General features: G+C 37.2%; 2 protein-coding genes across 11 annotated transcripts in view; one reads left to right on the forward strand and one right to left on the reverse strand.

Moving 5' to 3' along the window:
• MOK (MOK protein kinase) overlaps positions 1-13,665 on the forward strand; it is a 101,661-nt gene that overhangs the window by 75,367 nt on the left and 12,629 nt on the right. For 4 of the 5 annotated variants that reach the window (XM_007473550.3, XM_056811248.1, XM_056811249.1 and 1 more), the window contains 3 exons: positions 3,615-3,693; positions 3,799-3,847; positions 5,556-5,734. In XM_007473550.3, coding sequence (XP_007473612.1) covers positions 3,615-3,693; positions 3,799-3,847; positions 5,556-5,734 — 307 coding nt within the window. The remainder of the gene's footprint in view (positions 1-3,614; positions 3,694-3,798; positions 3,848-5,555; positions 5,735-13,665) is intronic. The other variant, XM_007473551.3, reaches the window with a different exon arrangement.
• WDR20 (WD repeat domain 20) overlaps positions 2,763-13,665 on the reverse strand; it is a 130,118-nt gene continuing 119,215 nt past the window's right edge. For 3 of the 6 annotated variants that reach the window (XM_056811244.1, XM_056811235.1, XM_007473537.3), the window contains one exon: positions 2,763-3,628. The gene's annotated coding sequence lies outside the window, so the exon portion shown is untranslated. Of the gene's footprint in view, positions 4,310-13,665 lie in introns of all 6 variants that reach the window. The other 3 variants (XM_056811243.1, XM_056811233.1, XM_056811234.1) reach the window with 2 other exon arrangements.

The raw sequence follows: 13,665 nt of genomic DNA on the forward strand, positions 1-13,665 counted from the left end.
ATACTATAACTATGCTAAAATGCTCATCATTTCTAAAATTCTTATATTCCATCCATTCTTATATTTAGCTAAGAAAGCTGTGGCCAGATCATCCAACTACAGCAATAGCTGTTCTCCTGTGACCAGGATAGGACTGCTAGGGTCAGGAGCCAGGGCATCAGTTATGCCAAGTAGGTTTACCTCAACCATGGTACAGCAAAACTATAGTCTTCTCCACCCCACTCCTCTTATTTAATTCCTTCTCATTAGGATTCTAAAAAAGCACTCGCCCTCTTCTCTCCCTATTAGAACATATAAACCTTTCATGATGTAGCCCAGTAATGGTACACCTTTTAGAGACCTTAGAGACTGAGTGCTCAAACTGCAACCCTCACATCTTATGGGAGCCCTCCCATTATAGCCCAGACAGGGGAGGGAGGAAGCACTCCACTAAGCTGCTGGGCAGAGGGGTGGGCCATAGAGAAATGTCCTTAGGTATACATAGAGAGGGAGAAGAGAGCAGCCCCCCTCTGGCACCTGTGCTATAGGTTCGCCAACATGGATCTAACTCCTTTCATCTGATTTTATGTATTTACCTTTATCCATTTCTCTTGACTCTTTATATTTCAAAGTTTCTACTCAATTTAGTGCTTCATTAGGAATGCTTGAAAGTCTTCTATTCCAGCAAAAGATTGGTTTTGTTTTTCTTCTCTCTCTGGGATTATTCTTAGTTTTATAGGCCAAGTTTTTCTTGGTTATAAGTCTTCATCTTTTCCCACTTGGAATACTGTATTTCAGTATTTCCTCTCTTTTATATTTGCAGTGTAGTCTTGTATGATCCTTAGAACTGGGCCTTTTTTTTCTCTAGCTGCTTGAAAGGACACTTTTGGTAATTTTTGTTTTTGGGTGGGTGGATTCTTTCCTTTTTTCACTTTGCCTTTTAGTTCTAATAAAGCTAGGAAATTTTATTTTATGATTCTTTTTAAACCCTAACCTTACGTCTTAGAATCAATACTATGTATCGGTTCTAAAGCAGAAGATTGGTAAGGGCTAGGCAATGGGGGTTAAGTGACTTGTCCTGGGGCCACACAACTTAGAAGTATCTGAGGCAGATTTGAACCCAGGACTTCCCTTCTCTGGGCTTGACTCTCAATCTACTGAGCTACCTAGCTGCCCCCTTTATTATTTCTTGAAATATGATATCTAAGATTTTTAAAATTATGATTTTCAAAAAAACCAAGGATTCATAAACCAGTCTCTCTCCTTAACCTGTTTGTATTTAGTATGTTCTAGACACAATTTTTGAATTGTATTCTAATATTTCTTTGTCTCAAGTTTGTTCTATTCACTTCAAAGAGCCTGCTATTTAGGTAAGGTTTTCTAATTTCTCTGCAAAACTATTTATTTTCCTTCTAGTTCTTTTCTCTAGAGCTCTTATTTATTATTCTGCTTTTTATCTCTTGCTTAATTTCTTCCAGATACTCTTTTAGTCTTTGTGACCAAGCTATTTTTCTTTTTTTGAAGCTTTTGCTTATAGGTTTTGTTCTGCATGTTTCAATTAGGCATTTATAAGATTGAGTTCTTTATTTAAGTATCTTTTGTTTTCTGATTTTACCAGGCTCATTTCATGATTTTGGACTTTGTGCTAGGTTCAGGGAGCACTGTTCCCAAGCTTTTAAATGTGGTGGTTGGGTGCTGATCTCTTTCCTGGGTACTTGCCTTATTCTTTTGACCTGACTTCTCTTTCATACTTGTCTTTAGCTTCCAGTTCCTCTAGTGTCCCTGCTTAGGATTCTACAGTTGATTCAGTAGGCACTATCATGGTCTTTCATTACCCCCAGGACTTCCATTCTTCTGTGGTTTTCTCCAGTTGGGGTGATACCCTGGGCTTTTGGTTTATTTGCCTGGACTCGTGTTGACCTCTATACAACAGGGCCCTTCTTCTAGCTTCTGTAGTTTCAGGGACAGATTGATTGAGGAACTTACTGATATTTCTCTTTGAATCTCTTGGACAGTATTCAATCCCCTGCTTGTTTTAGTTGGAATAAAAGAAGGAGAGAGCTGAGCTCTCTGAAACTTTTGACTTCACCAAAGTAAAAAGTGTTGTCTTTTTACTTTTTTAATAGATTGTCATGATCAGGGGGTCCCAAATGGGAATTGAGGAGTAGGATAGTGTGAAGGGAGGAGAGACTATCACACTGGCAGGCTTATAACAATCTAGATTTATTCCACCATGTTCCTCTATCAGGCTTCTGCAATTCCAGTCTCTCAGCCAGAAGCAATGTGCATATTTATCTACTCTCTACCTAGGTAGCTCATTAAGGGAACCAAATGGTCAAAAAACAGAATTTTGACTAGAGCCTGGCCTCTGGAGCCAGAGAGATTTCTCTCTGTTTTCACATTATTATACTCAAGGTTACTCTTTCTTGCAGCTGTGTCCTTTTCATGACCTTTCTACAGGAATTTCAGAAGAGGGGAAAGTGTTTTGGGGGATTTAATCCCTTGGTCCCCACAGTCCCCCACAATAGATATTTTCAATTTTTTAAGACAGCATAGACCAGGAAAAATGAAGAATATTGGTTTAATTCTTAACTAGTTTTCATATAAATTCTGGAAATATATTATAAGTAATTTGAAATATAGTCATAGTATCACATTCAAATTAGTTACTGATGCATTAAAATATTTAAATCATTTGTTAGTGTTTTTTGATGATCATTACTATTTTAATTATGTAAGAAAAAAAGAATCATTTAATACCAAAATAAGTTACAAACCAAAAATTCAGATCAACAAACATTTATTTGTACATGACTGTGTTGGAATTGAAAAAATGAATAAAAAACAGAACCCACATTCAAGAAGTTTGTTACTTACAGGAGGAAAATACGTAGACAATTAACATGAAGATGCTTATAAAGCTTAAATGGGAGCATTTACTTAGAAAGCGAGAACATAACATTTAGTATTCTCAGGTTAAAAATTGTTTATTTTATAGACATGGTACATTAATGACATGAATAATGTAACATTTCTTAAAGTAAAAGGAACCACACTCTTAAGTAGAACTTTATTTATAAAAAAAGCTCATTTCAACTTTTGGACAAGACAACTTTGAGCACTGTAGTTCTAAGGCACTATTGTCCTGTGATGATTAAAAACAAAACAAAAATAAGTACTAAAGGATTATATATTGCAGCTGTTTTTATATCAGTTAAAAATCTTTAATATAGATTAAGTGAAATCTTAAGTGAAGATAAGTGAAAATACATAAAAAAACAAATAAACATCTTAAATTTTTCATGAATTTGGGGTTAAGAAATTAAAGATGGGATATGTGCTCTGATTTAAGATAAGCTAAACTGTTAGTGTCATGAATATCATTATTAACTAGAAACCATGACTGAAAGATTGAAGTAAATACATTTGAATTTTAAATAACGTTGCCATTTTACCTGTATTTTTGTTGTAGAATTTACATAGCCTATATACTACATATAAATGCACAAAAATTTGTTCTTTTGGAAAGAGGTAGGAAGATGGATTTTTATTCAGTATTCCTTCAAATTGTAGGCTTTTATTCTTATTTCAGTAAAGGTGTAATCATGTCGCTATGTTATGTCTCTTTTGCATAGGGAGAAGGCGTCCACTGTCAGAAAAGAAAATAATGAACTATATGTACCAGCTGTGTAAGTCTCTTGATCACATGCATAGGTAAATGACTCAATTTACAAATATATTCACAAAAAATTTTATCACTCATTAAAAATATTTTAGATATTTGAATTAATTCTATTTTCCCTTTTGTGGTTGGTACAGAAATGGAATATTTCACAGAGACGTAAAACCAGAAAATATATTAATAAAGGTAAGATGTTTTGTGTAAGGAAACTGTATCAGGCTTGACAAGGAATTCAAACTTCTGTGTGTTATAATCCAAAGTAATTGCTGGGGTATCAGATTTTCAGAAAATTTTAAATCTGAGAGAATCCAGCTTTTAGATCTAGTTCAGTTCAGCAACCTTTTACTAAGTACCCATTATGTAAGGTAAGCAAATGTTGGAGTAATATAAAAATTTAAGAATGGTACCACAAATAGTTTACAGTCTAAAAGGGTGGTAAAACACATAAAATTATATAGTTGAAAGGATTTATGATTTCTTTGGAGGTGTTAATCCCTCCATACCTTCTTACCCGTTGCAATTTCATGGTCACTCTGGCCAAAAAATTCTGTTGATGATCCATTCAGTATTTAGCCAGACTCACCCTTTGGCAGCAGATAGGCTTCTATTCTCTAATGTCTTCCCTTTGAAAATTATTTCCTATATATCCTGTATTAGATGGAAGATAAGGATTTAAAAAAAAAAAAAAGAAACCCAGAAGTCACCACTGAAATTTCTGGCAAGCATTCAAGATCACAGAAAACAGATAGCTGGAGGACTTTTTAATGATGTTGCTGCATAAAAAGATAGAACAGCAACAAAAACAGTTCTGTGCCTGCCTAGTAGAATGCTACTAGGTACTAGATTTAGATAAAGCTTTGTCTTACCTAAGAGACCTTGTCATCTTGGAGCTTATAGGCTGAGAAAATATAGGCATTTACTACCTAAGACATGCCAACTGATGAAAAACTTCTAATGTTAATTTGTATTATTGCATATATTTTCAGTTTGAGGCACTATAGTGTAGTAATGAGTTGGCTTCAGATCCATAAAGACCTAGGTTCAAGGCTGTGAAGACAGCTCATTAGTCAAATCTCTCTAAGTTAGAGACTGTGCCATCCTGCATTGGTAGGGAGAGTGACTTCATCTGGGCATTACCTACATTAATAAAATCATAGGTCCAGTCAGTATCTCTAGTCTGAATGCCAGAAAAATCTCATTGTTCGTGACACATTAAGAATTTGTCTTGTGAATCATTTTGTATGTGTTGCTGTGATATTTAAAATCTTTCAGTGGCCAATAACACCAAGTTGTGAGGGAAGTGAGGTTGACCATTGGGTAGAGAGCCCAGTTTTCAAATCTGGCCTACAATACAGATATCTTGTTCAAATTATGAGGAAATCTGTTGTTTTTGTGTGTATTTCGTTGTTAGCATTCTAGGATGACTTTAAATATTTTAAAGATTGCAGTCATTTGAAAACATGTCAAACATTGATTTCCAGGGCAATTGTAAATATCCATTTATAATTCTGACAAATATAAACCCTATGGCATTAGTCAATAATAACAAGTGGCAAAAAAGGGTAGGTGACTTACAGTGGCTTTTTTTTAAGCCCTTGCCTTCGATCTTAGAATCAATGTGATGTATTGGCTCCAAGGCAGAAGAATGGTTAAGGGCTAGGCAGTAGGGGTTAAGTGACTTGCCCAGGGTCATATGTAAGTGTCTAAGTTCAGATTTGAACTCAGGACCTTCTTCCTCTAGGCATGGCTCTCAATCCACTGAGCCACTTGGCTGCCCTTGTGATTTTTTAAAAAATAAGTTTACATTTCAATAATCTTCTCATTAATGCATATTTGAAGCTACAGAATAAGATGTATTTCATTTGGGCTTTAAACATTTGTTTTTTCCTTACAGCAGGATCTTCTGAAATTAGGTGACTTTGGGTCATGTAGAAGTGTTTATTCTAAGCAGCCATATACAGAATATATTTCTACTCGTTGGTACCGGGCCCCTGAGTGTCTCCTTACAGATGGATACTATAGCTACAAGATGGATATGTGGAGTGCTGGCTGTGTGTTTTATGAAATCATGAGGTAAAAATAATCAGATACAGTGTTTAAAAGGTAAAAAATAAATTGCTGAACTAAAATAAAAATAATGCTAATAACATTTCTAATCCTTACAAAGTTTAGTTATATAATCAAAGGCTTGGACTAGATGATCCCATCAAGCTCCTAAAATTTTGTGACTTTAAAATAAACTAAAATTTAAGAATCTGGGTTAATTTTTGTAATTTGATGTCACTTCATCCTTAGAAATGAATTTAAAAGCAATTCTGTAGCTTGTTTTTGTTTAACACCAAACTATTTTTCATCATTTTGATTCTTAAATACCAATCACTGATTTGCTTCCAAAAGGAAAATCATAGTTTGGCAGTTTATTTTTCTGTTGTTGATTGCAGCTCTATCAAAGTGGCTCTGATTAAATTGATGCTTTGATTATTTTTTCTCAGGGGTAAGGAATCAGGTAAAGTAGTGAGTGTCCTGTGCTGTCAGAATTGGGTTGTCTGTGCCCATTAGCCATTGTGGGTTAATTCTTAACCCCTGAGTCACCAAGACTGCTTTGGTTTGTATGTAGAGGGTGAGAAGTGATAAACAGAGAGAAGATAATAATATATTAAGTACCCAAATGAGCCCAGATGCCCTTCAACCCCTCACTCCAATAAAGCTCTAAAATCATGCCAGAAGGAATAGTGATAAAGAAAACGAGAATCTTCCATCCATTTCAAACTGTATAAAGGTAATCAGGATCCTGTGGTCACCCTGAGAAGAGACAAGCCAGGACAGACATAAAGCAAAGAGAAAAAGTGTCCCCAACTCAGAAAAAAGGCAGGGCCAGACTGATCAATAATCATTGATTAAGTGCCTACCAAGTGGCCGACACTCTGTTAAGCACAAAGGATACGAAAAGAGGCAAAAGGAATTTTCTGCCTTCATGGAGCTTACAGTTTTAATGAGGAAGACAATATGCAAACTATATATAAAGCAAGCTACATAGTAGAGAAAGGAGAACTAATTAGAGAAGACACTGGAATTAGGCTTCCTGTAGGAGATAGAATTTTAGTTGGGATTTAAAGGAAGCCAGGGAGGACAGTGTTTGGAGTGAAGAAAGGAGAACATTTCAGGCATAGGAGCAGTCAGAGGGAATGGCCAGAGCCAAGAGAGGGAGTATATTGTTTATGGAACATCCAGGAGGCTATTGTCACTGAATGGAAGAATATATGTCAGGGAGTAAGGAATAAGAAGCCTGGAATAGTATGAAAATTTTGTGAATGCCAAGTATTTGCTTTGGGAGATGGGGAAGAGAGGAGAGAGGAGAGATGTCACATGATCAGGGCTGTGTTTTAGGAAAATCACTTTAATGGATTAATGAAGAATGTTTTGGAGTGGGGAGAGGTGAGGCAGGCTAACTCACTAGCAGGCTACTGCAGTACTCTAGATGTGAGGTGATGGTAGTCTGCACTGGAATGGTGGCTGTGTTAGAGAAGAGAAGAGGAGCATATTTGAGAGAGATTGCCAAGGTAAAATTGACAGGTCTTGCTTGGCAACAGCTTGTATCTGGGAGCTGGTGAGAGACTGAAGAATCCAAGTTGACTTCTAGTTTGAGAGCCTGAGGGACTGGGGAAGATGGGTATTGCCCTTTATAGTAATAGAGAAGGTAAAGGGGGTGGGAGGGTTAGTTAAGTGGAAGCTAATTAGTTCAGTTTTGCACATTTGGAGTTTAAGATGTTCTCTGCACATCCAGTTCAAGATGTCTGGAAGGAGGTTGGAATATAAGATTGGAAGTCAGCAGAAAAATTGAGGCAGGATAGATAGGTTTGAGGATTATTAGTATAGAGATGATAATTTTATCTGTGGTAGCTGATGAGATCAACAAGTAAAGTAGTATAGAGAGAGAAGAGGGCCCAGAAGAAAACTCTGAGGGACACCTTAATAAGGTATATATCATACCATAGTAAGAGGTATGATCTGGAGGAAGATCCAACAGAGGAGACAGAAGCAGTGGTCAAATAGGTAGGAAGAAAAGCAAAAGAGAGTGGTGTCTTGAAAACCTAGAGCAAAGAGAGTATCAAGGAGGAGAAGGCCACAGAAAGGTAAAAGAATGAGGCCTGAGAAAAGGCCATTGGATTTGGCAGCTAAGCTATCATTTAGTAATTTTGAAGAGAGCAGTTTCTGTGGAATGATAAGGTTAGAAGGATTCAGAAGAGAGTGAGAGGCAGGAAGAAGTACTTTTTGTAGATGACCTTTTCAAGAAGTTTAGCTATAGAGAGCAGAAGAGTTATATGGTGATAGTTAGCAAGGATAAAAGGATCAACCAAGGGATTTTTAGGATGGGGGGGGATGTAAAATATGAAACTTAGAGGAAGACAGATTACTTGGTGATGGAGGAAGGAGGAGAATGTGAAAGTGGCAGTGGAAAGCAAAGAGCATTCCAACTTCACCACCTTGGCTGATGAGTGGAGTTGAATGAGTGAAGGTACAGCCAATACTGGAGAGGGTATCCAGGGAACTTATGTCATCAGGGAAAGCCAGGCTTCCATGAGACCTAATAGAAGGAAAGAGTGTGAGAGAGGAATAAATTTAATATGAAGGGAAGTTTGTTAACAAGCATTCCACAGAGCAGAGTGGAAGGGCTGTGGAGTAAGGATCAAACTTTGGGGTGGAAGGGTTGAGAGGCATGGGAGAGGGCAACTAGGTGGGAAGAGATGTGGAACAGGATTCAGATAATGATTTACAGGAGTTCAGTGTCACTGGGATGTGAATGGCTTGACCAGGTTTGAGAAGGTTCATCAGTGAGTGGAGAGCACCACTCTTCTACCCTCAAAGGACAGACAGAGTAAGAGATGGGAACCTTGATGTGAAAGGGAGGGTTGCTGTTCTTTGCTGTAGTTCTCCTCATCCCAGTTAGAAGATTCAGCTGGCAGAAGGCGGCAAAAAATACCTTTGGCTGCTACAGATGGAAGTAGTTGCTTTGGGGTAGATGGAACATGCCCAGTTTGCTTTTCCTTAAGGGACACACTGCTTTCATCTGAACATTGAAGTTCAGGGTTCTAGTGCACTTGTGATCTGAGGTCTCACCTGAGGAAACTGGCTGTGAGGCAGAAGCAGAAAGTGCCTGGTTTGGCCCCTGGCAGTCTTTTCTTCTGCTGGCAGTAGGAAACAAAGCCAGACTAGTGCTCAGGCAGCCTGTACTCAAGCCACAGAAGGAGGAACAAGCCAGAGCAAAGTGGCCAGTGTACTCAATAGCTCTGTTTGGGGCCTGTCAGGTTGATAGCAAGGCTCAGAACCAGCTCAGGGTTCAGAGCTGTGCAAAGAGGAAGGAGCTAAGTCCAAACTTAAGTTGGGCATCAGAAGTCTAAGCCCAAACCAAGAACATTGAAGAAGGTGGGGCCACTTGGGACCAAGCAGGACCTGTAAATACCATCCTAGCATATGGGAAGAAGCAGAGTTTGATTCTAGCACAAAGCCTAATTCAGAAACTGAGGCTAAAAATAGGAATAAGCAGAAGAAAATACCAAATATATTGAAGAAGCATGGTGGCCTAGGGGAAGCCCAAAAGGTAAGTCAATAAGATAGTAAATCCCAAATAAAACGGGAAAGAATGTCTTGGTCACAAGGACTCTTAAGAGTACCTGGAAGAAATGGAAGTAAAAAATACAAACTGTTATGTTATATAAAATGATAAGTAGGGAAAGAATGACAAAGGGAATTCATGGCTTATAATAGTTGGTAATAAAGGATTGAAGAATCAAAATCTCAGAAGTTGAATTGGTCATACAGAAACTTTCAATAAGATAACAAGAAATATTAAAATCAAATAAAAAGATTGGGATAAAAAACAAGAAAATTTAAGATACTTAACTCTCCAAAAACAATTGTCTTGGGAAGTAGATTAAGGTGAGATAATCTAAGAGTCATCAGACTATCTGAAAATCATGACCACAGTCAGAAACAGGGAGAAGAGAGGAAGAGGTGAGTAGAAGATAGTGATAAAGAGAAGATAAGATGGGAAACATACTTAATCTAGGGAAGTTTCAGAAGTTAGGTAATAGAATTATATAGTGGAATATAAGAACTATCATTTGTTAGTAGATTTTAAGATAATAGTTTCATATTTGGCAATCTAGAATTTAAAATGAGCATACCTTTTAAACCAAGAAAAAACAAACAAACAAAACCTCTGAAAAGCATACACACTTGGTTCTAAGATATGCTTGTTTTGAGAGTTATTTTCCCCCTTATTTGGGAGTTTTCTGACATTTTTCAGTCCTTTCCCTCTCTCCTTAAAAAATGCTTCAATGGCTCTTTTTTTGTTGTTGTTGGCAACAATATTGTTAGCTTCCTTCTCTGAAACTTGAAATAAAGAAAAGACAATCTTCATAACAAACATTCTTAGGCAAGCAACATCTTTATGAGCTACTTTCTTCGCTTTTTGTTTGTATCCCCAGTGATTTACACATAGTAAATACTTAATGCCTTTTCTTTCATCAATTCATTAATCTGTCACAGAAACTAGAGAAATAGCAAAGTGCAGAAACGAAAGATTGTATGTTCTGGCAGTCCAGCTATAAGGAACACAATAATTGTCATAGTGAGACAGGAATAGATCTGACTCTGGACTGCCTCACTTCTTACCTTAAGTCAACTCACTTCTTACCTTAAGAGGCAAGAGATTTGGGCTGGAGATGGTATATATCTGTAGTCACAGTTGTAAGGTTGTGGCTGGTGGATCTCGTGAGCCCTGGAGTTCTGAGCTGTAATGGGCTATGTTGATTGGGTTTTCAAGCTAAGTTCAGTATCACTAGTGAGGTTTCAGGATTGGGGATTGGGGGAGTGCCTCATTGCCTGAGGAGGATTGAGCTCACCCTTGTCAGAAATAGAATGAGCCAAAGTTTCTAGATGGTAGGACTAGGCCCCTCTGCATTTCCAGCCTGGGTGAGATAGAGAAACTCTTTAAACTTTAAACAAAACTCTTTTTTTTTTTAATTTTTAAAAAGAGGCCTTCGATTTGAAGGATCTAGAGGATCTTCAGTCAAATCTGGGCTCTTTATTCTGAATACCTATGTGAACTTGGAAAAGTCACTAAGTTCCTTGGGTCTCAGTTTCTTTATCACCAGCAGACTGCTCCCCAATCACCTCCTTCCTTCATTCTTTCCTTATTTACCCAAGTTTCCCCTATCCTCAAAAATCTACTAGATTCCACTAGCACCTAAAATGTGTCATGTCTCTTCAATGTAAAAAATTAAAATTAAATTTCAAATAATAAAATATTGTATTTTAGGAGATTTATTAATGATCATTAGAAATCAAAGAATAAAGAGGATACAAAATAAAGACCACATGCCCATGGCTGATTAGCCATTTCAAAATCCCCATTCACCACCATCACCTTGTGGACAGGAAGCCAAAGAGAGGGAGGAAGAGGCCTGCCCACTCAATTTATTCCTTGTCTATAGGAAGTATGTAATGACAGGAAGCTGGTGGGCTCCCGGGAAATGCTTTTTTTTGGGGGGGGGAACAGATTTTCAATTATACATCTCCCTTTCTCAACTGAGGACTTAGAAGGATCATTTATACTTGTTCCACTTCCTTATTTCCATCTCTTTGCAATCCAGTCTTATTCATTTTCAGAAATGACCAATTTGTGGATCTGTGTGTATTGACAAGACTTATTTGTTATAAAGGGGACAGCTCAGTTTTTGGGGGGGAAGGGGAAGGGTGTAGGGGAGAGGAATAATAATTGGTATGCAGAAAAGAAAAGAGCATCAAGAAATACACAGAAGTGAGGTGAAGGAAGTTCAGAAAGAGATACAGACAAGCAGGACAGTTTGGGAACTACTGTGTTAAATTTGCATTTGCAGTCCTATTTTTCTGCTTTTCTTTGTGTATAAATGATCATGTTTGTTGATGTTTGTCAAATTCACAGTAATTGGAAAGAATTTTTTAAAAAGGAACTCTTTCCTCAACCCAATTCCCCCCCTTCCTCCTTCCCCCCCCCCCCCCCAGCCTTCTAGTGATCACAAGCCTGGTACTTCTGGGAAACTAATTGTGCAGACAGCTGCTGGAGCTCTCTGCCAAAAATAAGTAATTAATTTTTCTTTTCTTTTAAAGCTTATATTCTTAGATTGAAATTTAGTGGGTATATCAAAATATTTATCAAAGATTTTTCTGGCTCCCTATTCTCGTCAGTATGAGGATGGTTTTCTTTAGATTTTATTCTCTGAAGATATCATCTGAGAGCTCTATGGGAAGAACATACTTTCATTTGCCCCCATCCTATACTTGTGATGCTTTTTTCCCCCTTGAATCTAAATATAGTATTATACTTATCACTATTGAATTTTGTGTTATTTTAACCCAGTGCTCTAGCTCATCAAGCAAGGTCTTTCTGGATCCTGACATTGTCATTCAGTGTTTTAGCTATCTCTCATAGCTTTGTGTTATTGGTTATTTTTCTGAAGTAATAACATCATATGTCCTCTACTCAGCAAACTCCAATAGCTCCTTTCAAGGGTCAAATATTAACTTCTTTGTTTAGAATTTGGAGCCCTTCACAGCATAGCCTCATTTTATTTTTTCCAGCTTTATTACGTTCCTTTTTAGGTATACTATGGGTCCAGCCAGGGATGCAATGATAATGTTTGAATCAGCTCTCTGGGAGAAAAAAAATAGGCACACAATACATTTTTAGTTTAATCTGGATTATAAGCATTTTCTCTATCACTTTCCTAAGCCTAGATCATCAACAAAATGATAAATCAAGTCCTGATTTGTAGTGTTTGCCAATTTCTGAGGTATTGGAACACAGGAAAATTTAACCATTGGTGGTTTTTTCTTTTAACCCTGACCTTCCATCTAAGGTAGAAGAGCGGTAAGCTTTCCCAGAGCCATACAACTAGGAAATCTGAGGTCATATTTGAACCTAGAACCTCCCATCTCTATGCTTGGTTCTCAAGCCTTTGAGCCAACTGGCCGTCTCCAAAAATGTAACCTTTTGCAAGCAGGTATAAAAAGGTTCCAGCATCACCCTGAGTTCAGCCAGGCTGTCCTTACTGTTCTTCATTCCAATATACTATATCTCCTATCTCTACTTTTGCCTCCCTGTCTCTAATGCTCTCTTCTCACTTTTGGCTCTTAGAATCCTTAGTTTTCCTCAAAACTTATCTCAAATGCTATATCCTACATGAAGCCTTTCTCCTTCAAAATTTCCCTGTATCTATTTTGGATCTACCTGTGTGTGTACATGCTGTCTCCTCTAGCTAGACTTTAAGGACTTCAAGGGCAAGAACTGGCTCATTTTTGTCTTTGTTTTGCAGGTACCTAGCATGGTGCATGGCACATAGTAAGAGTTTAATAATTGCTTGTTTATTGACTGTTCCTCACGCTTGTACTCCTTTCTTAACTCAGGCATTTAAGCACTTATTTTGTACCAGACTCTATGCTTAGTATCTCTAGTTTTTTTCAATTTTCTAGCTTCTTTTCAAGCAACTTCTCTTATGAGACCTTTCCTTTCCTGATTTCCCCAACTATTAGCGACTCCCTCCCACATATTAAATTATCATGTATTTATTCTGTACATGTTTTGTATATTAAGTGTGTACACGTTATCTTCCTCAAAAGAATATAAAATGTAAGATCCTTGAGTATAGGAACTGATTTTTTTGTCTTTGTGTTTCCCAAAAAGCACAGTCTATCACAGCAGTTGGCATGTAGCAGGTATTTAATAAGAGCCTTTTTTCTTAATAGATCTATACATTTAATGAATATGCCAGTTGTGCCTTTATTTAAGCCATTGATAACATTTGTTAAACAGCTTAAGGCCAGGCACAGAGCCCTTAGACCCTTCACTAAAAATCTTTTGCCAATTTTACATTGAACCCTTCAGGATAACTCTTTGAATGTTCTTCATGGAATCTTCACTTTTGTTAACTATCTTTTACATTATTGTGAGGAAAACACTATGT

Source organism: Monodelphis domestica, chromosome 1 (genome assembly GCF_027887165.1).
Source record: "Monodelphis domestica isolate mMonDom1 chromosome 1, mMonDom1.pri, whole genome shotgun sequence".
NCBI lineage: Eukaryota > Metazoa > Chordata > Mammalia > Didelphimorphia > Didelphidae > Monodelphis > Monodelphis domestica.